Here is a 26,480-nt window from a genome sequence, read left to right as displayed (position 1 = left end):
TTTGGTAGGATGGCCATTTTTATTTTGTTAATCTTACCAGTCCATGAGCATGGGAGATCTTTCCATCTTCTGGTATCTTGTTCAGTTTTTTTTTTCAACAACTTCTTAAAGTTTTTATCATACAAGTATTTCTCCTGCTTGGTTAGAGTTACCACAAGATGTTTTATATTATTTGCAGCTATTGTGAAGAGTTTCCCTGATTTCTTTCTCAATCTATTTGTCACTTGTGCATAGTAGGGCTGCAGATTATTTTGAGTTAATCTTAAATCCAGCCACATTGCTGAAGGTGTTTATCAGCTGTAGAAATTCCCTGGTTGAGTTTTTGTGGTCACTTATGTATACTATGGTATCATCTGCAAATAATGATACTTTGACTTCTTCTTTTCCTATTTGTGTCCCTTTGATCTCCACCAGTTGTCTTATTGTTCTAGTGAGAACTTCAAGTACTATATTGAGTAGATACAGGGAGAGTAGGCAGTCTTGTCTTGTTCCTGATTTCAGTGGAATTGCTTTGAGATATTGGCTATTGGCTTGCTGTAAATTGCCTTTATTATATTTAGGTATATTCTATGTATCCCTAATCTCTCCAAAACTTTTATCATGAAAGGGATGTTGGGATTTTTGTCAAAGGCTTTTTTGGGCATCTAATTAGATGATCATATGTTTTCTTTCAATTTTTTTTAATATAGTGGATTACATTGACTGATTTTCCTATGTTGAACCATTCTTGTATCTCTTGGATAAATCCCACTTGACCATGATGGATGATCTTTTTGATGTGTTCTTGGATTCAGTTTGCAAGTACTTTGTTGAGTATTTTTGCATCTATGTTCACAAGGAAAATTGGTCTGTAATTTTCTTTCTTTGTTGAATCTTTGTGTGGTTTGGGTGTCTGGGTGACTGTGGCCTCAAATGAATTTGACCATATTCCTTCCATTTCTGTTTTGTGAAATAATTTGAGAGGTATTGGTATTAGCTCTTCTCTGAAAGTCTGATAGAATTCTGCACTAAAACCATCTGGCCTTAGGCTTTTTTTGGTTGGGAGACTTTTAATGACTGTTTCTATTTCCTTAGGGGTTATAGGTCTATTAAGTTGTTTATCTGATCTTGATTTAACTTTGGTAAGTGGTATCTATTGAGAAAGTTATCCATTTCTTTTAGATTTTCCAAGTTTGTAGAGTACAGATTTTTAAAATATGACCTAATAATTCTTTGGATTTTCTTGGTATCTGCTATTATATCCCCCTTTTGTTTCTGATTTTGTATATAAAGAATTTTGGATATTCTCTGTCTTTTAGTTAGTTTGGGTGAGGGTTTGTCTATTTTACTGATTTTTCTCAAAAACTGACTCTTTGTTTCATTGTTCTTTGTATTGTTCTGTTTCTATTTGATTGATTTCAGCTTTCAGTTTATTTCCTGCCATCTACTCCTCTTGTGTGTGCTTACTTCTAGAGCTTTCAGATGTACTTTTTTGTTTGTTCGTTCATTTGTTTGTTTTTCGAGACAGGGTTTCTCTGCGTAGCTTTGCGCCTAGCCTTGAACTCACAGAGATCCGCCCACCTCTGCCTCCCAAGTGCTGGGATTAAAGGCGTGCAACACCAACGCCTGGCTCCTCTCTCTCTCTCTCTCTCAAATTTATTTTATATGTATTGCTGTGAAGATGTCAAATCCCCTAGAACTATAGTTACAGACAGTTGTAAGCTGCCATGTGGGTGCTGGGAATTGAACCTGAGTCCTCTGGAAGAGCAACCAGTTCTCTTAACCACTGAGCCATCCCTCTAGCCTCCCAGATGTACTCTTAAACTGCTAGTATGAGATCTCTCCAATTTTTTAATGTAGGCATTTAATGTTATGAACTTTCCTCTTAGCACCACTTTCATTGTGTCCCGTAAGTTTAGGTATGTTGTGTATTTTCATTCAATTTTAGAAAGTTCTTAATTTCTCCCTTTATTTCTGTCTTGACTCAGTTTTCATTCAGTAGAGAAGTATCCAGTTTCCATGAGTTTGTATGTTTTCTGTTGTTTCTGCTGTTGGAATCTGGCTTTAATCCCTGGTGGTCTCGTAGATGCAGAGGGTTATTTCCATTTTCTTGTATCTGTTGACACTTGCTTTGTGACCGAGTATGTGGTACATTTTGTAGAAAGTTCAATGAGGTGCGGAGAAGGTATATTCTTTTGTGATTATTCTTTTGGGTGAAAAGTTCTGTAGATATTTGTTGATGAAAGTAGGATATTCAAGTCTCCCCCTATCAATGTGTGAAGGTTAATGTGTGATTTAAGCTTTAGTAGTGTTTCCTTTACAAATAGAGGTGCCCTTGCATTTGGGGCATAGATGTTGAGAATTGAAATGTCATCTTGGTGAATTTTTCCTTTGATAGTGTGAAATATCCTTCTCCATCTCTTTTGATTAATTTTGGTTTGAAGTCTGTTTTGTTAGATATTAGAATAGCTAAACCAGCTTGCTTCTTAGGTCCATTTGCTTAGAAAATCCTTTTCCAGCCCTTTATTCTGAGGTAATGTCTGTCATCTTTGATGTTGAAGTGTGTTTTTTTGTGTGTGCAGCAGAAGGATGGATCCTGTTTTCACATTCATTCTGTTAGTCTATGTCTTTTTTGGTTTTTTGGGACAGGGTTTCTCTGTAGTTTTTTGGTGCCTTTCTTGGATCTTGCTCTGTAGACCAGGCTGGCCTCAAACTCACAAAGATCCACCTGGCTCTGCTTCCTGAGTGCTGGGATTAAAGGCGTCGATGTCTTTTTATTGGGGAATGAGTCTATTGATATTGAGAGATAACAATGACCAATGATTGTTAATTCCTGTTTTATTGGTGGTGGGGGTGGGTGTGTGTGTGTGTGTGTGTGTGTGTGTGTGTGTGTGTGTGTGTGTGCGCGCGCGCGCGCGCGTGAGATTCCCTTCTTTTGGTTTTGCTTGTGTGCAGTTATTTATTTCCTGTATTTTCATGGGTCCTTGGGCTGGACTCTTCCTTCTAGTACCTTCTGTAGGGCTGGCTTTGTAGATAGATGCTGTTTCAATATGACTTTATCATGGGATATAAAGTTTTCTACACCTATGGTGATGGAAAGTTTTGCTAGTTATAGTAGTCTGGGCTGGCATCTGTGGTCTCTTAGAGTCTGCAGGACATCTGTCTAAGCCTTTCTGGTTTTTAGAGTCTCCATTGAAAAGTTGGATGTAATTCTAATAGGTCTGCCTTGTTATATTACTTGCTCGTTTTTCCTTGTAGCTTGTAATATTCTTTCTTGGTTTTATAAAGAAATCTCCCCAGGTGCCTGCCCTGAGGAGATTTCTGTCAGGGTCCAGAACAGATGCTACAAGCGGCTAAGGATTCTAATCTGAGGGATATCAGATGAATCTAAGCACACTGAGTTCGTTAGTCTGTTCACTTTATTCTTCTCAGTCAATTCTATCTGCACAGTTTCTTTTCTGTTCTCATACTTAGCTCCTCTCAGTCCCTTTTGCTGTTCTCTCATCTCTAATTCTTCCCATCTCCATCAATCCCGCCAGTGCTCTCAGAGAACCAGTATATATACACAAGCCGTAATTCTTTGGCAAAGCAATGTAAGGCTTGAAGTTTTCAGGGTCGCAGAGAGAGGTGATAAGGATCCACATATAAAGCAATAATTGTCAGCTTCCAATTACAACCCAAAAAGAGGAGTGACTGAAGGGGAATTCTCTGGTAGGGTCAACTAAAGGCTAAGATCAATTAGGACATTCTAAAAAGTAATTTATGTGCTCAAACTATAATCTAGAAGTGGTTAGGTAAAGTGTTAGGAGTTTGTATATGTCAGTATAAGTTACTAGTCAAGTAAAACGTTTTTGCACAAGAAACAAAGCACCTATCTGCCTGGCTTTGTCAGAAATCTCCTTGGGTCAGTGGGAAATAACTACCTTAACTCAGTAGCTAGCAAGTGGCTACAACATCATCCGAGGAATGTGAGCAGTAAATCTCTTAAGTTAGGGTCTTGTGTAAATAACCCAGGGTGAGGGTAAGGAGTTGAGGATTTAATTGCTAGTGGTTCTTTTCTCTATCTGTAAGTGAGATGAGCTAATGTTTATCTATGTGCAGTTTTGTCCTTGAAAAAAGGTATCTTTGCTGAACTACTTTTGTCCAGAGAATGGCCCTAGCCAGATGTATGTTAATGAAAATTAAACACAGCTGGGGATAGTTGTCCAATTACCCCAAATGTATAGGGAAAGTTGTGCCCAAGACTGAGATGCAATCATGAGATTACATGTACACATAATATGGAAATGCACAGTAAATGGGGAGAATCATAGCTGTTACTGTACAAGAAGTTTACAACAAGAAACAGCCAGTTCATTCAAAAGGCAGTAATTCCATGACACCTTGCGTGATGCTTTCCTCTAACAGAACCCTTAGTTCTGATAGGTTGACCTTCTGAACTCTAGTTGTCACCTGCTTTATACTTCTATGATCTTTTGCTACCAGCAACTCTCAATAGTTTTATATGTTCAGTGTTTTGATTATTATGTGGTAAGGGGACTTTCTTTTTTGGTCTAATTTATTGGGTGTTCTATAAGCTTCTTATACCTTTATAGGCATCTCCTTCTTTAAGGTAGGGAAATGTTCTTCTTAGAGTTTTGTTGAGAATATACTCTGGGTCTTTGAGCTGGGTTTTTTCTCTTTCTTCTATTCCTATTAATCTTAAGTTTGATCTTTTCATAGTGTCCCAGATTTCCTAGATATCTTTGTGTTAAGAATTTTTTAGATTTACCATTTTCTTTGACTGATACATCCATTTCTTCTGTCACATCTTCAGTGCCTGAGAGTCTGTCTTCTGACTCTTGTTTTCTGTTGGTGAAGCTTGCCTCTGTAGTTCCTGTTGGCTTATCTAGATTTTCCATTTCCAGAATTCCTTCAATTTGTGTTTTCTTTATTGCTTCTGTTTCCAGTTTCAGGTCTTAAACAGTTTTATTCATTTCCTTCAACTGTTCGTTTTCTCTTGGCTTTTTGTTTGTTTGTTGTTTGTTTGTTTCTTTGTTGTTTTTGTTTTTTGAGACAGGGTTTCTTTGTGAAGCCTTGTCCTAGAATTCACTCTGTAGACCAGGCTGGCCTCAAACTCACAGAGATCCACCCTCCTCTGCCTCCCAAGTGCTGAGATTAAAGGCATGTGCTACCACCACCTGGCTTTTTCTTGGCTTTCCTTAAGAGATTTATTTATTTCCTCCAATTTTTTTGTTCTTTTCTTCCATTTCTTTAAGGGATTTATTCATTTCTTCGTAAGGGCCTCTATCATCTTTATAAAGTTTTAAAGTCTTTTTCTTGTGCTTTAGCTGTGTTGGAATATTCAGAGTTTGTTGTAATAAGAAAGCTGGACTCTGCTGACAACATACTGCCTTGGCTGTTGTTGATTTTTGTTTTTACATTGGTGTTTAGACATCTGGGTTTGGGGTGATTATAGGTCTAGGTGCTGATTTCTGAGTTTGTCTTGTTGGATGGATTTCTTCTTGGTTTCTGTTTCCTCATGATCTTGTGGCCAGTGTAGCCTGTGAGTGAGTGGGGATCTCCACCCAAGTTGGAGTCTGGGACAGGGTGACAAGAAGGGGTAAGGAGGGCAATTGGGGATAGGTTGAGGGGGCACTGAGAGAGTAGGAGGGGTTTGCAGGCGGGCAACCTACCTGGAGTTCTGGCGGCCAGTGTGGCCTCTGGTTGAGCAGGCCATACTTGAATATATAGTGTTTTTTTTTATCTGTTCTGCCAGCTGCTGTCTTCTTTTAGAGTGTTTAATCATTAAGATTTAATGTAAGTTCATGATAGTCATGATTTGTATCTGCCTTGTTCTCTGTACATCTTGTGCTTTTTAGTTCCCCCTTTTTTTTTTTTGATTACTTCCTCTTTTTGTTAAGTGGATATGTTCTAGTGTATAACTTTAAATCCTTTGTTATTTGTTATAAAGTGTGAGTTATCCTTTCGGTAATTGCACTAAGAATTTCTATTGGCATGTTAATCTATAATAATACAGTCCAGATAAATATCAACTTAATTTCAGTACAAGTTTGCTCTTACATAGCTTCATTTTCTTCTTGTTTTGTGCCATCGATGTCCTATACACTGCATACTGATTAATACATGTGTTCATTTTTTTAAATATGTAATTATTTGTTATACTTTTCAATAAAATTGGAGCACTGGGGACTAGAAAAATACCTTTGTCTTTTCTGTTTAAGTATGCAGTTTCTCTCTTGTCTGTGTTAATTTGCGGTCACTTGTTACATCACAGCAGTAGCAGGAGGCATGACAAGCAGAGCCACTCACCTCATGGCAACCAGGAAGCAGGGAGACCACAGGACTAGGGACATAGACCCTTCCAGTGTGTACTCTTAGAGACCTGATTCTTCCAAGTAGGCCTCACCTCTCAAAAACCATCTACTGGGGACATTTTTAGCTGTGTCTGGTACCATCATTACCTTTTCTGTCTTCAGTGCATCCAAGCTCCTGTCTAATGTCCTTTTATTATACCTTAGTAAATCCTTTATATATCCATTTCAGGAAAGCACTGTGGCATTACTTTTGTCCCTCAAGCAATATCCTAAGTTTCCTTCCCATGGCTTCTCTGAGAAGCCCACTTCTTCTAGCCCTAGTGAGCATGCTTTGTACATAATGTTTCTTTTGCTTTCATCTTTTTATCTTTGATTTAAAAAAAATTTTATTACAGTTTTGTTAATTTTGTGTTCATGGGTGGAGGCACAGGTGTGCCATGGCTCCTTGGTGGAGGTCAGAAGGCAACTTGTGGGAATTGGTTCTCTCCTTCCAACATGTGAGAACTCAGGATGCCAGACTTGGATGGAAGTACCTTTATGTGCTGAGACATCTCACCAGCCCTGTTTTGGGGTTTGAGAAATTTATGATGGTTGTAGGTTTAAGTTTTTAGGTTAGCATAGTTGAAGATCACTGGGCACCTTTAAAATGTTAAGGGTTTTTTTCATCCAGTTTTCAGTTATTTTAGTCATTATGTTCTCAGTGTTCTCTATTTACTTTTGTGTATCCTAAGAGTCTTGTGTGTGTTTGTATGTGTGGTGGTATTTCTCGTGTCTGTGAAGCTTTGCTCATGGTGCTCGTTCCTGTGTCCAGTTCCCACAGTATGTCATCTCAGTTGACCTTTGCAGTACAATGATGACTGCCTCTGCTACTTCCTGTTGGCTGTGGAACCTGCCAGTGAACTTTTCATTTCATTTATACTTCTCAACTCCAAATTTTCTGTCGGGTTCTTCCATATAATTACTGTCTCTGTTGATAGTTTTTGTAGGATAAGACATTTTTCTCCTCCTTTCCTGTAGTTCTTTTGACTGTTCCTTTTAGTTCTGTACATATATTTAAAACAGTTGGTATAAATGTTTGTGAAAAGAAGTCCACCATCTCAGTTTCTCTACGGACACTTTTTTCTGTTGTTGAATTGTGTTCTGTTCTGTTGTGTTGTTGTTTGGGTTTTGATTGATCTGATTGATTGGTGTCTCACTCTGTATATAGCCTGAATTGGTTTTGAACAAACACTTGGTAATCTTTCTGCCTCAGCTTCCTGAGTGCTGGGATTGGATTAGAGCATGAGTCACCACGACCAGCTTTAGGGTCCCTTTTTATTGAGTGTTTGTTGTTGTTGTTGTTGTTGTTGTTGCTTTTTAAACGTACTTATTTTTATTATGTGTGTGAATGATGTGCACCCACATATGTGCCTGGTGCCCATGGAGGCTACCAGAGGGTGTTGGGTCCCCTGGAACTGGAGTTACAGATGATTGTGAGCTGCCTTATAGATGCTAAGAACCAAACCTGAATTGTATGCCTTTGATAATTTGCACAGCTTTGAAAAGGGTGACTTTGAGAACGTTTGTCAGTGCCTGTGTGGAAGCTGTCTTGCTTTCTTTCCTTTCACAGAGGAAAGAGACTTCACTGGTAGAGATTCTTGCTGTACTATTTCCACTGACTTTACTCGAACAGATCCTGAAGGAATGGTGACCCCATTTTATCGCTAAACATTGTCCTCCAAGTAGGAAACTGGGCACAGACACTCAAGTAGATAAGGCCTGGCTAATACAGCACCAATCAGCTGGTACTAGTAAGAACTCCAAGTGAGCTCAGCTGAAAATGTGAAATTTATATATTGAGTCGAAAACAGAACCAGTGGAGGCAAAAAGAAATCTGTATTTTGAATTACAACAGACACAAAGGGCTTTAGAATTGGAAAATTGGGAGATGAGAAAATCTCAATCCATTTAAACCTAGACCTGAGTAAGCAACGGTGGGAAGTCTGGGTCAGGACAGAGTGAATATGCTGAGTAAAGATCAGAAGATGGGTGTGAAGGTCATGGTGAAGGTGAAGGTCACAGAGCCAAAGTGAGCATCTTAGTCATCTACTGCTGCATAAACCTTTATCCCAGAATTTATTAGCATCTTGAAACATAAGCCTTTAGTATTCCAGACAGTAATATAGGTAATATTACTAGTAATAATTAGTAATCGTAATACAGCAGCAGCTTAGCCAAGTTGTTTAAGCTTTAGCTTAAAAACTGAATCTGACATCCTCTTGTAGCCTCCATGGGCAGCAGGCACACATGTGGGTGCACATCACTCACACACACAATAGAAATAAGTAAGTCTTAAAAAGCTGTCAATAAAAAGGGACCCTGAAGCTGATCCTGGTGACTTATGCCCTAATCCCAGCACTCAGGCTGAGGTAGACAGATTAACTGTTCAAAGCCAACTCAGGCTACAGAGTAAGACACTGTCTCCAGTCAATCAAAAACCAAACAACAAAACATAACAAAGCATAATACAACAGAAAGAAGTCCTTACAAAACATAGCTAGAGGTCTCATGAGGTCTGTCACCTGGGTTAAGTGAGAGTTAGATATATAATGTAGAAGATTGGAGAAAATTCTAAGACATGAGACAAAGGTAAGTCCCTTAATATGTATAGAAACCTAAATGTATGCTCTTTAAAACTAGATATATGCATGAGTTTATGTGTTACATGTATTGAGAAAGTCATATGTATTCATACCAAATAAACAAGGATGATTGATTCTAAGGTAGAAAATAAGAAAGTGGTGGGAAAAGAAGTATTTTTTGTTTTGTTTTGTTTTGTTTTTAAAGAAGTGTTTTTCTATGTGTGTTCAATACACTTGAATTTTTATAGAGAATTGTGTTTTAGCTTAGAAATTGAATCATGAGCTTGGTAGTGACACACACTTTATTTTTTGTTTTGTTTTGTTTTGTTCCAAGACAGGGTTTCTCTGTGTAGTTTTGGTGCCTGTCCTGGATCTTGCTCTGTAGACCAGGCTGGCCTCGAACTCACAGAGATCTGCCTGGCTTTGCCTCCCTGGTGCTGTGATTAAAGGCGTGCGCCACTGCCACCCAACTGACACAACAATTATTATAATCTATCACTCAATAGGGCTAAGTAGGAAGATTGTAACACGAATCTTAAAAGGTCTTATAATAATTAAAAAAACAAAAACAAAAAACCAGAGCCAGATATTGGGGTAAAAGCTGAAAGATCAGAGAAACAGAACAACCAGCCACTAGCTTGCCTCTACGAAATCATCAGCCTCAAGAGAGGGAGTTCCTGTTTCCTCATGCCTATATACCTTTCTGTGTCCTGCCATGCTACTTCCTGGGATTAAAGGCATGTGTCACCACTGCCTGGTTTTGTTTCTCTCATGTAGCCCAGTGTGACCTTGAACTCACAGAGATCCAGATGGATCTCTACCTCCCAGTGATAAGATTAAAGGTGTGTGTCACCACTGCCTGACCTCTATGTCTAATTTAGTGACTGGCTCTGTCCTCCGATCCCCAGGAAAGCTTTATTGGGGTACAAAATATATCACCACAGAAGATTATTGTTCAAGACAGGCTTGAGACACATAGTAACTTCTAGGCCGGCCTGGGCTATCTAATGAGACTCTGACTCAAATATAACAAAATATATTTAAACTTCTCTGATTGCATTATGAAAGTAAATTAGAGAGGTGGTAGCAGTTCTGCAGTAGAAAATTGCTGAGGGATATGCAGCGGTCTAATTTAAGAGGAACTTTCATGAGGATTTTATATTTTATGGTTTTGAGGTAGCTTATTCTTGTCATCAGAGTTATTGCAGTTGTCCAGGTAAAAGAGGCTTAGATTCCAAAATGCAGGAATGATGACTCGAAGGAGGAGATTTGGCAAAAATGTAAGAGTTAGGGGAGAGAGTGGGTAAAACTGAGCTAGCTCATCTAGGAAGGCAAGCAGATGAGGGGTGTGGCTAAAGAATTAGGCTACTGTGTCCATCTATGAGAAATTCTCATTGAGGCTGCCTAGCCGGTGGTTTTCAAAAACAGTCTGTGCCCTGAGAGTCTCTTACATTTACATTTTAAATCATTATTGTTGGTAATTATGATAATCAAAGGAAGAAGCTTCAACAAGGAATCCCAGGGGCCACTAATGTGTAGGGAGCTAACATAGCACCTGGAACCAGAAGATGCTCTGGAGGAGCTACGTCCCTCATTCCAAGGATGATGCTGATATGAATGGTCAGTTGTTTCATATTCCATAAATTATGGCAGGACACAGAACATGGAAAGGTAGAGTCCAGCACTTAGATTTAGGAGACTGGATTATGGTTGAGAGCCCTCTAGTGGAAGGGAGCAGGGTGTTTAAGCGTCTGATAGTAGCCAATAAAGCTGAAGTTTAGAAGATGGTGTGAATGGAGTCTCAAGACTGTTTCCACTTCCTTTGGATACGAGGGGCTTACTTTCAGGGGTTGTTTTGGTCATTGTATGTAAATTATATGTAAATTTGTCATTGCTTCTGCCCTACCAGAGGTAGAAAAGAGGAGGGTTTGAAAAGCTGAAACTTTTACAGAGATTTTCTTCCACAGCAGGGAGGGGAGTGTCAGGGAATTTTCCTCCCAAGGGAAGTGGCAGAGCTGACAAGCAGTAAAGAGCAGCTCCTAGGACCTGTCCCACGGAGATTTAAACCGGCCTGTAAGGTGGGTCAAGGACCCTGGAGGAAAACCATTTCCAAGTGTGACCTTTGCTGTTTATCCTGTTTTGCAATACCCCCTTTGGAAAGTGGCTTGCTTCACTGGATCATTTTCTGCGTTATTGTCTGAATCTGAGGTGAGTCAGGAAGAGCCTGTATCACTTGCTCCTCCCTTTGTTTTATTGAATTCATAATTTCACAGAGAGAAAATTGTGCCGACATGTTTTTCAGTTGGTCACATGAATTGCAGACAAGAGGCAGAAGTGACCTTCTTTTTATAAGTCTTCATTCACTGTAATTGCAGCATTTCTAAAAGAATCAACAGAAGCTATGATAGTCAGTGTCAGAATCCAGAAACTACAGCATGTGTACAAAGATCAAGGAAGCTGGAGAGGTGGAAATATAGGAAAAGTTTATAATTTTAGATTTATAGTGTGTGCCTGTAAGCTTTTGATTATATAAATATAAATATAATACAGACCATATAAGATTATATATTCATAAAAGTATATACTTTCTGATTTATATCAAGGGTATATTTACATATTAATATATATTCTATCTACTTTTAAATTTTAAAAACTTGTTTTTAAATTTTATGTACAGTATGTGACAACTTGACTTTTATAAACCCACCTTCTACATCAGTAAAGGGTGACACTGGCCGCTTCATAAACAAACCTTCATCCTCAGCCTTTTCTTTTCCTGCATGGGTACCAGTATGTTGATTTGTATCCCTATAGATAGTATAGTATATAGCTTTTGGGTGTCTGCTGTTTGGGAAACAGCATTGTTTCTGTGAAGTCTACCCAGTGGGTACAAATACTAGTAGTTTATCCTCTTCCTGTTGCTATGGCAGTCTGAAGTAGAAGACACGGATATCATAGTGTATGCATTCTGTAACTGATGCATTCGGCTTTTGAGCCAGGGACTGCTCTGTGTAAATGCATATTTATGAGGCTTCTGGTGCATGTCTTTTGAGTAGATTTGTGCTGGATAAGTACTCATTCCTGTGGGCTGTATATCCAGAGTTCATCTTTTGTGGATACTGTCGATTTGTTTCTGAAAATAGCTGTCATAGATGAAACCCATGGTCATGCTAACACTAAATATTAATGGTTTATTGTTGTTAGGTTAGTTTGGGGGTTTTTGTAGCTTTTAAAAAAACATTGAATATTTAAATTTAAGCATGGCAGTATTTTGTCGTGAAAACAAATATACTGTAACTTGATATCCTTTGGATGGGCTTTTGCCTTCTGACATAGCATGGCCACCCAGCACTCCTACCTTGTGGGTTCTATGGTTCAGTCTGTGTGTGCTCTAATGTGAGGAAGATTCAATGCTGGAGCAAGCTAACAGATCTCATACATACTTTTTCCAACTATTTCTAACTAACAATATTTTTTAACTTCCCTGTTTGTTTGTTTGTTTGTTTGTTTTAACAATAGTAACAGCTGAAAATCCATAATTTTATTTGGTTGGCAAGAAAATGGATTTTGATTTCATGGAAACAGGGTTTCTCTATGTAGCCCTGGCTATCCTGGAACTCACCTGGTAGTAGACCAGGCTGGCATTGAACTCAGAGATCTGCCTGCCTCTGCCTCCCAAGGTCTAGGATTAAAGGCGGACACCACCACTGCCCAGCCATTTTCTTCACTCTTATTTTTAAGAGTAGTATAAAAAAAGATACCATGATGCCTGAAACTAGACTTTGTTGAAAAAATTGCCAAACACAGCTAATTTAATTATCCAGAATACTCAGCGCTCTTTTCTAGCAAGCGCTCAGCACTGGCTGCTAGCGCCTGCGTCACATGGACCATCTACCACTGGGAAACATCTCTGGGAATTACTTGGGAACGTTTTCAAAAAGAGAGGCTAGAGAAGAACCGACTCCCACAAGTTGTCCTCTGACCTTGTGCTCTGGACATGGACACACACACACACACACACTCACACGTGCACATAAGAAGAAAAGTAAAAGTTTTTAGTCAGAGAACTTTCCTTGATAGTCTACCTTTTAGCTTCTCCTCCCATGTTCTCAATGGTCGTCTTCTAATAGGAGTTGGTGAGTGTCTGAAAAGCCCCAAGGCCTTGCTTTTAGTTAACATTTGATAATGTCATGGTAGCCTGCCTGCTGTTGAGCACCAAAGCTTTAAACAGCTGTTGGCACAGTGGTGTTTGGCTGTGTCCCATTGCCACAGTGAGTATGTTAACCCTTTGGAGCAGTGCTTCTCGACCTTCCTAATGCTGCCACCCTTTAATACAGTTCCTCATGTTGTCGTGACCCTCAACCATAAATTTTATTGCTACTTCATAACTGGAATTTTGCTACTGTTATGAATCATAATGTAAATATCTGATAAGCAGCATATTAGGATCATGGTCCACAGGGTGAGAACCACTGCTTGTCATAGCCAGATGATCTTTTGGAAATGTCTTGTTTCTTTTTTTTTTTTTCTTTTTTTTCTCCCTGATTTCTCTGCTTTTGCCAGTTGCATATTGGATTTTTAAGAATATAATGACCAGAATAAGTGTGTGATTCTTGAAAGTTTTGAAACATTCTTTTGACTTTCATAGTGTAAATCATCCACATCTCTAAGTAATTACTAACAAGAAGCTTCTAGCAAGAACATAGCACTGCCGTTGTGTAGTCTGTTCTGTATGGAAGGGAAGTCATGTCTGGAAACTGGTTTTAGCTACTGATCTTTCTTGTGAGATCATGTTGTAACTTAAGTCCACAGGTCTGCCAACTCTTGCTTCTAATGGAGATGAGTCTAAGATGCTGAAATGAATTAGCAAGTAGCCAGAAAGCTTATTGAAGACAGTGTGTTCAGTGACCTTTCCTTTCCTAGCCCCTAAATCTTTGTATTAGTGTCAAAATTGAGAAATAAAACTTGTTGACTAGATCTTTCTCTCTCTCAGTATCTGTTCTTAACCAGATGTAGCATGTAGATTAGATCTGACAAGTGATGTTACTTGAGCATCTTCTCAATATCTCATATTTATGGACTCAGTTTGCAGATTAATTCTAGAAGCCACTACAAGGTCTTTGTTAATAAATTGTTTTGACTTCTCTTAGGTAATTGCTGCATATGTCCTAGTCATGGTGGTCAGGCTAGTGTTAGGAGTTTTCTCAGGTTGTAGCTTCCTCACACAGTCATGTAGAATCAGCACTGAGTAACTGAAACCCCCAGAGCCCTCATTAACTTGACTGTGATTTCAGTGCCCCACCAAGAGCTGTTTTCTTTCCCTGTAGGTATCAGCCAGAGCCGGATCTCTCATTGGCTGTTGCAGCAGGGATCAGACCTGAGTGAGCAGAAAAAAAGAGCATTTTACCGATGGTATCAACTTGAGAAGACAAACCCTGGTGAGTATTTCTTTTTATTTATTGTGCCTCAATGAAAAGCATAATTAATTGCATTGACTCCATGTGTTAATTTGTTCAGAGAAACTATCTCATGCTTTAATGTCTTCCTTTATGCAAGGAGGCAACTGTAAAACCTAAGCCCTGGTTGTAATTATGTTTAGGATTCTGTTTCCTGGGCTGGTTCACCTTTTCCTCTCAATCACCTCTTGACTTTCAGATCAGGTGATTTTCTAGGCTCAGTTTGGAAGGATGGTCATGATATCAGTGGCTGGCTCTCTCTTCAACTGTGCACAAATAAAATTTACCTTTTTTTCAATTTTTTTGAAAAACATTATGTTAATTGGTGTGTATTTAGTATTTTTATTGAGTTCATTCTGTACCAGTCCAATGACCTTTCCTAATGGTTTTGTGTTTTTATGCTTGTGGCCTGGGTAATAAATTCATTTTGGAGTTTTAAGATGAAGCTGTTCACATAACTCCCAGCAGCAGCACTAGATTGGAAAATAGGATGGAATCTTAAGGAACAAGACCATGAAAGTCTTGGTGTTTGAAGTTGCCAAGAATAGACAACATTTCTTCCAAGATACTTTGAACAGGTGATAGATCAAGAAAAATACGGTGTCATGGGAATGGCTGTCCAGGGTGCATGTTAGCCAGGTCATGGTAATGAGCCCAGTCTCAAGAATATCGTTTCCATTTGGGTACCTTCTGCAGTGCCACTGCAGAGAAAGCCTTCACGCAGGCCAGGTGAGGTGTTGCATGCAACAGTGCTACCCTGAGCTGCAGATATAGAGTGCTGCATGGAAGTACCTTTGAGGGTGTGTGTACGGTAAGTTTTGTTGCTTTTTCTCAAACCAAAATGGCCTGGTAAACAAAGCAAAACAGAAAATATCAGTCTATACAAAGAATTTCTAGAATCTATTCCCCCTCATTTTCTTTTTTGAAGTATTACAGATACACAAACATTTAAAAAGACCAACAAGGTCTCTAGTTACTTATTGGATACAAAAGTTATGAATGTTTTGCTATGTTTGCTAATAATTTTTAAGATTTACTTGTGAGTCATGTGCTAATAATGAGGGCAGTTTCCTACAAAACCACAATCTCCATTATTGTACCTAAGAAAATGAATACTTCCATAGTTACCTAGTCCTTTATCACATCTCTCTGTTACAAGACTGTCTTATATAGCTCAATATCTGTTTTCTCCTTCTCTCTCTCTTTTAATAAGCAGTATCAGTTTTAGGTCAGCAAATTAGAATGCTTCCCTAGACTCTTAAATTGCCTAAACTTTTTACTTTGTAATGATACAAACTTTTAAAATCTTGTTATTTTACAGAATGTACCACATTATAGATATTTCTAAATTGTTCAATTTTACTCTTACAGGCCTAGTACTTATCTTCTGTATTGCCTTATACTGTAGGAGTCCAGATTAAGGGCTCTATTAAATCCAGGTTGAATGTTTTTGTCAAGAACAGTGCATAGATTTTTTTTTAAGGGGTTCCCTGTTGTAATTACATCAATTTACGTTAAGATGCAACGAAAAATAAAATAGATTGATAGGGAATTGTGTGGTAGGATCGGGGAATATTAAGTAGTACAAGTATGGTTTTGCTGTGATATTTTTCTCAATCAAGCATTAGGTGAAAATACTGTGAATAATATGAATTTCCTGTGCCACTTGTCATGAGGCGTTGTCAAGTGGCAGCACTATTCATGTGCTGTATTTAACGGTGCTGTTAAGGTGGAGCTAGATCTGTGCTTTGCATTTTTAAGTAGTCTGTGTTGCTACTTTCGCTATGGGGTGAGTACTCTGTCCTGTGCTAGGTGGTCTCAGCATTTCTTGAAGATCCTTGCTCTGTCAGTTCTTCTGGTGACATTTATAAAAATTAGATATCTTATCCATCCTTCCTTCAACATTTATCAGCTTAAATTTTTGTGCACAAAAATTTCGTGCTTTCTGGTAACATCTAGAAGGGTAAACAAATCTTTTGAAAAACTACCTCTGTACTTATTACTATTACATATTGCAAGGCAACACCTTTCAAAGGGGAGATGAAATGCAAATGACATGTAGTTTCATATTTTCTAGCAGCCATATTTCAGAAAGAAACAGTGAAAATTCAGAGTAATGATGTATGTTAGCACATGTCACTTCAGTGTTTAATTTCCATTTTGAAAATGAAACATCTCCACTCCCTGCTTATTGTCCAGATTCTTTAGAAATCAGTATGTGTTTTACACTTACAACACAATTTCCAATCGACTACATTTCAAGTGTCTAGTTGTCACATGTGGCTGGTGCTTCCATATGAGGCCAACACTAGTCTAAGATATTCTTGAAGCAGCCTGTCAGACGTGATGCTAAGCAGTCTCCCAAAGTTGAGTCACAGCAAAGCCAGTGATTGACAGCAATGCTAGGTGGGTGGAGAGGGAAGGACACTTGGTGTGTGGTGTGCGTTAATAGAGCAGCATAGGATGATAGCAGGAGTTGAACTGTGAGATTCCCAGGATTTGGTACCTAGGACCGAGCTGGCATAGAGACTGATCATGGTTTTGTTTTTTTTTGTTGTTGTTGTTTGTTTTTTTTTGTTTTTTCCGGAGCTGAAGACCAAACCCAGGGCAAGTGCTCTACCATTGAGCTAAATCCCTAACTCCTGATCATGGTTCTTAGGGCTGAATTCCCACACTGGGGATTTAGGCTTTACCCCAGTTTGGGGCATGGTGGAAGCTGTTGACATAATTACTTCACTAGAAAAGGAAGGGGAGCTGCAGCAACATTATTAGGCTGAGCTGCTGGTTCTGTTCACTTCAAACTCCTATCGTAAGAGTCCAGTTTGCAACCTTGGAATGATTTTTCTTTTGTTTTTAATCTTAATTCCCATGTAAATGTATGTTGGAACCTGGGCTAGGCCCACCCAGCACTGAGACATTGAAGCAAGTTGGAATAGAGGGCACCGAAATAGGAGGCATGGGGAAGACTCACACTTGCAGGATCCCATTTGAAGAATGAGTGCTTCTATGTGCATACGTGGGCTTTTCATTGATGGTGGGTCACTGCCTCCTTTTTAGGAACTCTTTGTTTAAAACCCCAGTCTGTACTTTTTTTGTTTAAAACCCCATTATGTATGTCATAATGTACAAGTAGCTTTAAAAAAAAAAAAAGGTAAGTTGCTAAATGTCAAATGGTAGTTTTGTTATGATTGCAGTAGTTGAATATTATTCATCAGAATTTAAGTTTCTTCTTTGTCTTTTCACCTTTAATATAAGAGGTAATGTAGCATGGGATCCTTCCTGGATATATCTTTGCTGACTTTAAAATAACCTTTGATTTTGCCTAAAGGATGATATTTCTTCTTCGGTGGATACTTCAGAGTTGCTGTTATCTTTGAATATAGTGTTGCAGTTAAGACTAGTTTTTCTTCTCTCTGCCTATTAAATACTTGCTTGGAGTGACTCACGTTCTTTGCAAGTCACTAGAATCACCTGATTGAGAACTGGTTAAATTCTCTACAAGAGAATATTGTAGGCCGGGCAGTGGTGACACACGCCTTTAATCCTCAAGAGAATATTGTAGAAGTATATAGTTATTTTTAATGTGTCTTGTGTGAATTATATTTGCATACAGTGAAACAACATTCAGAAGTTTAAAATACAATATATACGAAACAATATATACTACATTTCTATCTGTATTCAAAGAACATGCACACACACACATAGGCAGTTTAGATTTCTGTAAGTATGGAAGTTGTCAGGAATTCTCGCTTAAGAACTGATAAGAACAGCTCTGAAGAGGGACGCTGGTAATAAGGGAAGCAGTAGAAAGATCTATCACCTCTGGGTCTCTGTTTGTTTTGCAGTGCTTGGGATTGAACCCAGGGCCTTGTGCCTGCTAGACAGGCATTTTACCATTGAACTGTGGCCTTCTGAATTTTAGACCATGTAGTCTGTTTGGAAAATGCATAAATGTGTGAAGGATGGAGGGAGAAAAAGATATGATAATCAATTTGTTCACATCGCGATAACAAGAGAAGAGCTTGGTTCCTAAGATGTGGTTTGCAGCTTATCTGAAGCAGTTTGTAGAAAATAAGTCATGGGTAGGTTTATTAGGATACCATACCCTTTCTTCTGCCCAGAAGACAGGAGAAATGTAAATAGCATCATGTTTTCACATACATTCTGAGAAGAAATACAAAATTAAGGCAAACCACAAAATGAAAAGCTGGCTTTTCTGTTCTCTGATACAGAAATATTTGGCAAACAAGCGGCTGTATTTGTAGATTCTTTGACTACTCTTGGCCTTAGTGGACTTCTGGGTGCGTTCCTCAAATGGAGTTCTCCTTTCAGCCCCGTCCATTCGGATTTTTTATAAGGTCTCCTTTTACAAGGTTCTCTTTACATGAACTTGTCAAGGAAAAAAATAGGGTTATTTTGACTGATAATCCAGTATCTATAGACACCATGCAATTCTCTGATAAATAGAATTTCCTAGCATACCCAAAACCTGCTAAGAGTTCTCAATAAAACAAGTTGATGAGAACTAATCATGTGTACTAAAGCTTGTTTCTTATGACAACATTTACAAGAAAATGCCTGTTTTCCTAATGAACAGAGTGCTAAATTCAGCGTGTTTGCTGTAAGAAATTCCTTTATTAATTCAAATTAAGCTCCACAGTCTTTTCTCTTGTCTGACTCAGCCATTGCTATGGCAGGCAGGGTTTGAGGGCACCTGCAGGCTCCAGATCCTGATCCTGCAGACTTCACATTAAACACAGTCTAATGAGAGGCTTGTGTATAGTGCACATGAAGTCGATGTCAAATCAGAAGAAAACACCCATGCTTTGCATGTAGCATGCCAGAACTCTGGGAAGTGTGTGGGTGACATGGGAGAGGATGAGAAAGACTTGGGAGAGCCATTTCCCATTTCCGTGGATAGAGTACTAATGGCCGCCTTCTACTAGCTGATTAATAGGGGCTCACCCAATTCTAACCTGGTACACAAGATAATCATATCTATAGGAGAATACTCACTGAAAATTTAAAATCCAAGAGTAAATTATAAAAGTTTTTTCTCATGGGTTGAGATTTGCCAAATAAGAGTACAAACTTTTCTTTTAATGTGAACTAAGGTATAATGTGGAAAAGTATTACTATAAAAGAAGTAAGTCACTCATCAGGGAGTCCCTGGGCCTTTCTCCAGCCCAGAACTCCTGTATTGCTGCAGGGAAGTTTTAAGGCTTGTCCTCACTATTCCCGCATTCTAGTTTCTTTGCATTGTTCTGTCCAAGTCAGTAATTTTCATCCTATTCTTGTATAATTCACTGCTCCCCGTCTGTCTGAAACAAAACAAAGTAGACTGTGCTTTCTACAGGACATCTGTATTTATTCCAGAATAAATGTTCCATTTACTTGTTTTTTTCCTTTTAACCATGTGTGGGAGTGTGCGAGTGTGTGCTTGGCGGGGGTACACATATATGTGGGTATATGTGCACCTGAGGGTTTGAGGCTGATGTCAAGAATCATCTTCAATCTCTCTCCTCCCTCCACCTTATTCACTGAGGCAAGGTCTCTCAGCCAGACCCTGAGCTCACAGATATAGTCTTGCTACCTGGTTTGCTATGGGGACCCGCAACTCCACATTCACAGGCTGGGTTACAGGTAGCTAGCTACGATGCCTACCTGGCTTCTTGTGCTGTTTTGGATGACTGCTACATTGAAAAAGAAATGGAACAACAACAACAAAAAAACCAAAAAACCCACCTCAATTAATGTGATATTTATTTTTAAAATTAAGAGTCTTTACAGATTTAAAATTGCCCAATTTTATCTTCTGTATAAATAGTCTTGATTTCTTTCAAAGTCACCAGGTCACTACTTCCTTCTCTCGGTTTTATCCCCATTTTCTTCCCTCTTAATCTAAATTCCTTTTTCACAGGAAGTCTAGACAATGCAGAGTATCTTTAAATGACCAAAACTATTAACAGTAAATCCCAATAACAAGAGAGCAGTTCTATTGTACATTGGCTGTCCACTTCCTTCAGCCTCTTAGGATTCTGCAGTCTGTTAATATGCGTGCTGGACCACATTGCCTACCTACAAGAACATGCCACAGTTCTAGCAGCATATTGGAGCTCACTGATTTGTTGTTCACTTCTCCCCTTTCCCCTCCACTCTGAAACTCTTCATCCCTTCACCAGATCAAACCTGGGGTAAGAAAACCCATGGCCTTATCTAGTCTATTTCTGTCTTCATCTGACCAGCTATGATGTTAGTTAGCTTGGCTATTTGGAGCATTTTCTTTCTGGAACAAAATTTGTATAATTTTAATTAGTTAGAGTTTTACCCTAAACTCTTGCCATGCTGTAATCTTTTCTTGTTTTGAAAAAAAAAAAAAATAGGAGACTTTCAACCAGGCCCACGTTATTCTGACAAATGTGTACAAGTGTTTTGCCAGCATGTATGTCTGTGCACCATTTACAAGCTTGATGTCCCCAGAGGCCAAAAGAGGCCATCAGATCTCCTGGAACTGAAGTTACAGACAGTTGTGAGTCATCAGTGGGGGCTTGGAATTAAACCTGGGACCTCTGGAAGAGCAGCCAGAGCACTTAACCACTGAGTTCTCCAAGCCCTTTTCTCAAACCCGCTGGCCATAATATAGAAGATCCAAACTCACTGGTGAGTGGCCTTGATATAAAAGATTCACACTAATTGGCTGCTTGGGAAAAGCTTACAAACTTAACTACATGTAAATTAAGATAAAAAATATACCATAAATAAAGATATAGCAGATGACAAATGAAAGATTACAGCTATGAGACTACTAATTGATGTTGCGTCTCCACTCATATAAAATCTATAGCTCAATAGGAAAAGGACCATAAACTAACAAAAGATAGATAATCGTCAATAAACAAGAAAGGTGCTCATTTTTACTATTAATAAGGCATTTTATCTTAAAGCTATTTTTTCTGCCAAATTGGTGCATTTTAATAAGTAATATGTAGAGTATTTGGAGGATGTGATGAAATAATAGCTGGAGATGGTTGTGATGATTTGTATTAATTATCTGCTGTGATACAAATCATGCTATATCTTTTTTTCAGCTTAGCACAACAAAGATTTAAATTCTGTTTCTATAGACCAGGAATCCAGGAGCAGCATCCTCATGAGCTTTTAGTCAAGTTATCAGCCAGGGCTGCAGTCACTGGAACTGGATGGTCCACTTGCAAGGCCACTCACATGGATGTTGGCTGTCCCTGTTCTTTACTGCCTCATGGACAGAGACAGCAGTTCCTCAAGAGCCCCATCATCCATTCTCACCTAGCACCTCCTCCCTTGAGCAAGTGATCTGAGAAAGAGAGATGCCCTAGTGTCTTAGTTCTGGACGAGACATGCTCTCACTGCCACATGCTGTTGCTCACACAGTCTAGTCCTGAGTAGAGAATGGGAAAGCACCACACAAAGGCACAGCTGTCTGGCACTCGGGTAGAGTGGCAGAAGCATCTGGAGATCAGGTGAACAACTTTCACTCTATGCAGACTTTCCACATGGCTAGTGAGTAGGGTTGATCTTACTTCTTAAATGGCAGCTGAGACAGCATCCCAGGGGACAGAGTGAAGGTGCAGTGCTCCCTGTGATCTAGCCTTGGACTTTCTCCATGTCATAGACCGGCCCAGATCTAAGACACAATGACCAGGAGACAGAGCTTGTTGTGAAGGTCCATCTTTAGACCTGCCCTGGGCAGTTATGGTTGTGAGAAATGATGCTTACCTGTTGTAAAGCAGCAATGCATTTAAAAGAAATTAGTCTATTGGATTTGTTTGAATATAAACTTAATGAAATTTGTGTATGGACTGGCTTCATAATATGTGGGGGAAAATAGAGAAATTAATAATGAGATGAATCTGAGACATTTTAGCTTTCAATTTGAAGAAGAGATTTACTAAGAAGGGAGAAATAGAAAAACAGTTATGTTTAAAAAGGAGAAGGGTTGGGGATTTAGTTCAGTGGTAGAGCACTTGCCTAGCAAGCACAAGGCCCTGGGTTTGGTCCTCAGCTCCAAAAAAAAAAAAAAGGAGAATCTGGATTGTTTAAACCATTGGTCTTCGTCCAAGAAAATACAAGTACAGATGTTCCCATTAGGAAGGGAGTTTAGCTGGTCACTTTTATGTCCCAGTGGTTCCAGCTATGACAGGAGAAACTAGTGAAGCCAAGAGCTAAAGGCCAGCCTAAGCAACATAGAGTGACCCTGTCTCAGAAAGTGTGTGTGTGTGTGTGTGTGTGTGTGAAATAGAGACATTATCCATGGTGTGCTGCTTGATATTATGACAGAAACCAGTTCCTATCATGAAGAAATGAGTGTTCGTTGTATGAGATTAATGTATTCATATTCGTATGTACATAAACCCCTTAAATTCTGACCTGCCTTTCTAGGACTATGTAAGAGTTGATTACCCGGGCTTGGTGAAGCATGCCCATACTACCAGTACTTGAGAGGTGGTGGTGGCAGGAATTCTGTGCTTACCCCTGTCTCAAAAGAAAGAAGGAAAAAGATGGGATTGAACTACAGTCAGGAAACTTTTTGGGGGCTTTAATCAAAAGCATGACGTAACTGTAATTGTGTTTGGGAAGGGTGAACTTAGCAGTCCAAGGAGTAGAAGAAGAGGGGAGGCAGAGCCTTCCGTGGAAGCTTGTCTAGCTGTGTGCACACCTGTGAGCTCAGTCCACAGAAGCCGCAGACAGTGTGGCTTCTGGTTTGAGTCTAGTGTCAAGTCTAGGACAAGCCACGGGAAAAGATGTGATAAATCGAGAATTAGTGAGTTATAACTGGCTGAAGCTGTTTGACTAAAGCTGGTCTAAATTAGTGAGCCTCACAGATTGAAGTCGTTATAGTCAGAGGTGAAAGAATGTGGTATTAGTAGGTGATAGACCTGTAGAGACTGGATCCTGCTCACTATAAAGGCTTGTAAAATGACATCTTATTTTCTTTGCTGCTATATTCGACATATTTCTTTTTGAGAGGGGGATCTCATGTAGCTGGGACTAGCCTTAACTCCTGAACCTCCTGCCTCTGACTTCCAAGTGGTGGGATTACAGATGTGCACCACATCTGGCCTAGTGTAGGAATTTCAAAAAAGGCTCAACAGGGAAAAGTCCAGTGCAGAATTCTTGTGAAGGGATAGGTCTCATGCTTTGTGTGAAATGCACTGAAGGAGCTCATGGAAACATGGGCTGATGGAAAGATGTTAGAATGACCTTTACAGACTTTAGAAGGAAGAGGCTTTTGCCTATTTGTGTTTTTCTTTTGGTCATTTTTTAAAATTTTATGTGTGTATGTCTGTGAACCATGTGTGTGCAGTGCTTGCAGAGGCCAGAAGAGGGCACTGGATCCCCTGGAACTGGAGTTACAGATGGTTGTTAGCTGCTATTTAGGTGCTGAGAATTGAACCCATGTCCTCTGGAAGAATAGTCAATGCTCTTTTTTTTTTTCCCAACAGTCATCCTAGGGTCCTCCATGCCATATATATAGCCTTATAGTTCTATGGGTTGCAGTCTGATTGTTCTTTGCTTTCTATCTAGTATCCACTTATGAGTGAGTACATACCATGTTTGTCCTTCTGGGTTTGGGTTACCTCACTCAGGATGATTTTTTCTAGTTCCATCCGTTTGCCTGCAAATTTCATGCTGTCACTGTTTTTCTCTGCTGAGAAGTATTCCATTGTGTATATGTACCACATTTTCTTAATCCATCCTTCAGTTGACGGGCATCTAGGTTGTTTCCAGGTTTTAGCTATTACGAATAGTGCTGTTATGAACATAGTTGAGCATGTATCTTTGTGGTATGGTTGAGCATTCCTTAGGTATATGCCCAAGAGTGGTATGGCTGGGTCTTGAGGTAGTTCGATTCCCAATTTTCTGAGAAACCGCCATACTGACTTCCACAGTGGTTGTACAAGTTTGCATTCCCACCCACAGTGGAGGAGTGTTCCACTTGCTCCACATCCTCCCCAACATTGACTGTCCTTAGTGTTTTTGATCATAGCCATTCTGACAGGTGTAAGGTGGTATCTCAGAGTCGTTTTGATTTGCATTTCTCTGATGATTAGTCAATGCTCTTAATCATTAAGCAATCTCTACAGCTCTTTGAATCTTTTTTTTTTTTTTTTCCGGAGCTGAGGACTGAACCCAGGGCCTTGTGCTTGCTAGGCAAGTGCTCTACCACTGAGCTAAATCCCAAACCCCTTGATCATGTTTTTAAAAATAAAGTATTAAATATATTGGCCTTCAAATCTCAGTGAACAAAAAGCTTATACTCAGACCTCATTGTCATGTTTTCATGGTAATACTGATTTTTTTTTTTAATTGCAAGAAATTTGCTTTAAAAAAATGTATTGTTTATTCTAGGGGCTACGTTAAGTATGAGACCTGCCCCCATTCCAATAGAGGACCCTGAATGGAGACAAACACCTCCCCCAGTCTCTGCCACACCTGGAACCTTCCGACTCCGACGAGGGAGCAGATTTACCTGGAGGAAGGAGTGCCTAGCTGTCATGGAAAGGTACGTTTCCTGTTCCTGGGAGATGCTTCCCAGACAGGCTGCATAGCCAGCAAATAATCTGAGGTCTAGACTATTAGGATTGCTCTGTTGTTGAAATAAGAGAACTCACAGAGCTGGGATTAGCATCGGTCGGCCTATTTTACTTACGTACAATTTAATCTTGTCATCGGTTGTATAACAGTTTTTAGAGTTAATATTTTTTATTGGATTTTTCTATTGTTTTGAAAAACTTTGTGAAGTCTTTATTTTCATCAGTGTTGAACTGTAAAGGAGGGAACTGAGAGTCACTTTTCTGCAACAGGGGGATGATCTCAGTGAACGGATCTCCAAAGGTTTAAAATGTATTTAATAGAACCTGATCCATACCTGATTTAGTACTTTTTGACAGCTTCATTTTCCCCATCTGACATGGTATAAATACATGCTTATAACACATTGCTGTATTTAGTGTGTGTGTGTGTGTGTGTGTGTGTGTGTGTGTGTGTGTGTATAAACTGTCCTTTAAGTACCCCTCCCCCTCCAACACACACACCTTCCGAAAGTGATATCTCTAGGACTCTGATTTGGTGGAGAGGTTGACAGGCAGCAGGATCATTCTTACCTAATCTGACCACTAGTGTGTCATCCCGGACAAAACACCTGATGCAGGTTCAGAAGTACTGAAACCTGGGCAGACTCTGATCAAGTCAGAGACCAAAACTGTATTTTCTTGTCTCTAAAATGAAAATGTCAGTAGCCAGCAACATGTTATCCAGGATGTTTGCCATTTCCCAGTGCACTGACTGAGGACAAGCTTCACAGTGTTGAAGTTCAAATGACATAGAAGTGAATAGGTAGCCACAATGGAACAGTCAGTTTCCCATTGCTCTGAAGTACTCTTTCTCGCTCTTGACCGTGGCTAAGGGTAGAGCCGTGTGTTTAATAACGAGCCCATTTCTTCCTGATGGACGAAAGTGAGGGGCTCACGTTCTGGGGTCTGATTGCAATCTGCTCCATTTCCCTCACCTAGAAAGTTCGAGTCTTTCTGAAAGTTTGTTTCAAATTTTCCACAAAGCTGATGGGAATGAAAATAATGCCTAGCTTAAATTATTTACAGCATTCATATTTTCCTCTGGGAAACATGATAAATTTTGATATATTTTGTGCCTAGTATAGGTTCTAATTATACTGATGATAACAGTCAGTTAAATTTTTCATTAAGATATTAAAGTACATTTGTCACATAAAGTCAATATGAGAAAGGATTAAACATTGAGGAAACAGTGGATGACATTCTTCATGTGTTTTAAGAATCAAACCTCAGGGACTCAGAGACTGGGTTTCCCTTTCCTTCTGAATTTCTCTTCCAAGGCAGCAACATCCGTCCATAGAATCATACTGACTAAATTTTAAACATAAAGATATACAACATTTTGTCTTTTTGTAAGGTTCCTATTTAGTTCTAACATTTTAACCTTAATTTTAATTAATAAATATCTTCACCCTAGAACTTGGTTTTCTCTGGCCTCATTTTGTCCTGTCCTGGTGCAGCTAGAGAGGGCATGGCTTAGGCCTGAGTTCT

The 26,480-nt window shown here is 39.2% G+C and overlaps 1 protein-coding gene across 1 annotated transcript in view; it reads left to right on the top strand.

Moving 5' to 3' along the window:
* The window catches only part of Hmbox1 (homeobox containing 1), a 140,522-nt gene that overhangs the window by 82,037 nt on the left and 32,005 nt on the right, over positions 1-26,480 (top strand). Inside the window, exons 5-6 of the mRNA XM_036198652.1 lie at positions 14,245-14,355; positions 24,766-24,919. Coding sequence (XP_036054545.1) covers positions 14,245-14,355; positions 24,766-24,919 — 265 coding nt within the window. The remainder of the gene's footprint in view (positions 1-14,244; positions 14,356-24,765; positions 24,920-26,480) is intronic.

The sequence above is a fragment of the Onychomys torridus genome, chromosome 9, assembly GCF_903995425.1.
Source record: "Onychomys torridus chromosome 9, mOncTor1.1, whole genome shotgun sequence".
NCBI classification, from domain to species: domain Eukaryota; kingdom Metazoa; phylum Chordata; class Mammalia; order Rodentia; family Cricetidae; genus Onychomys; species Onychomys torridus.
Note: the sequence above shows the minus strand (reverse complement) of the source record. Positions and strands in the feature narration are given on the sequence as shown.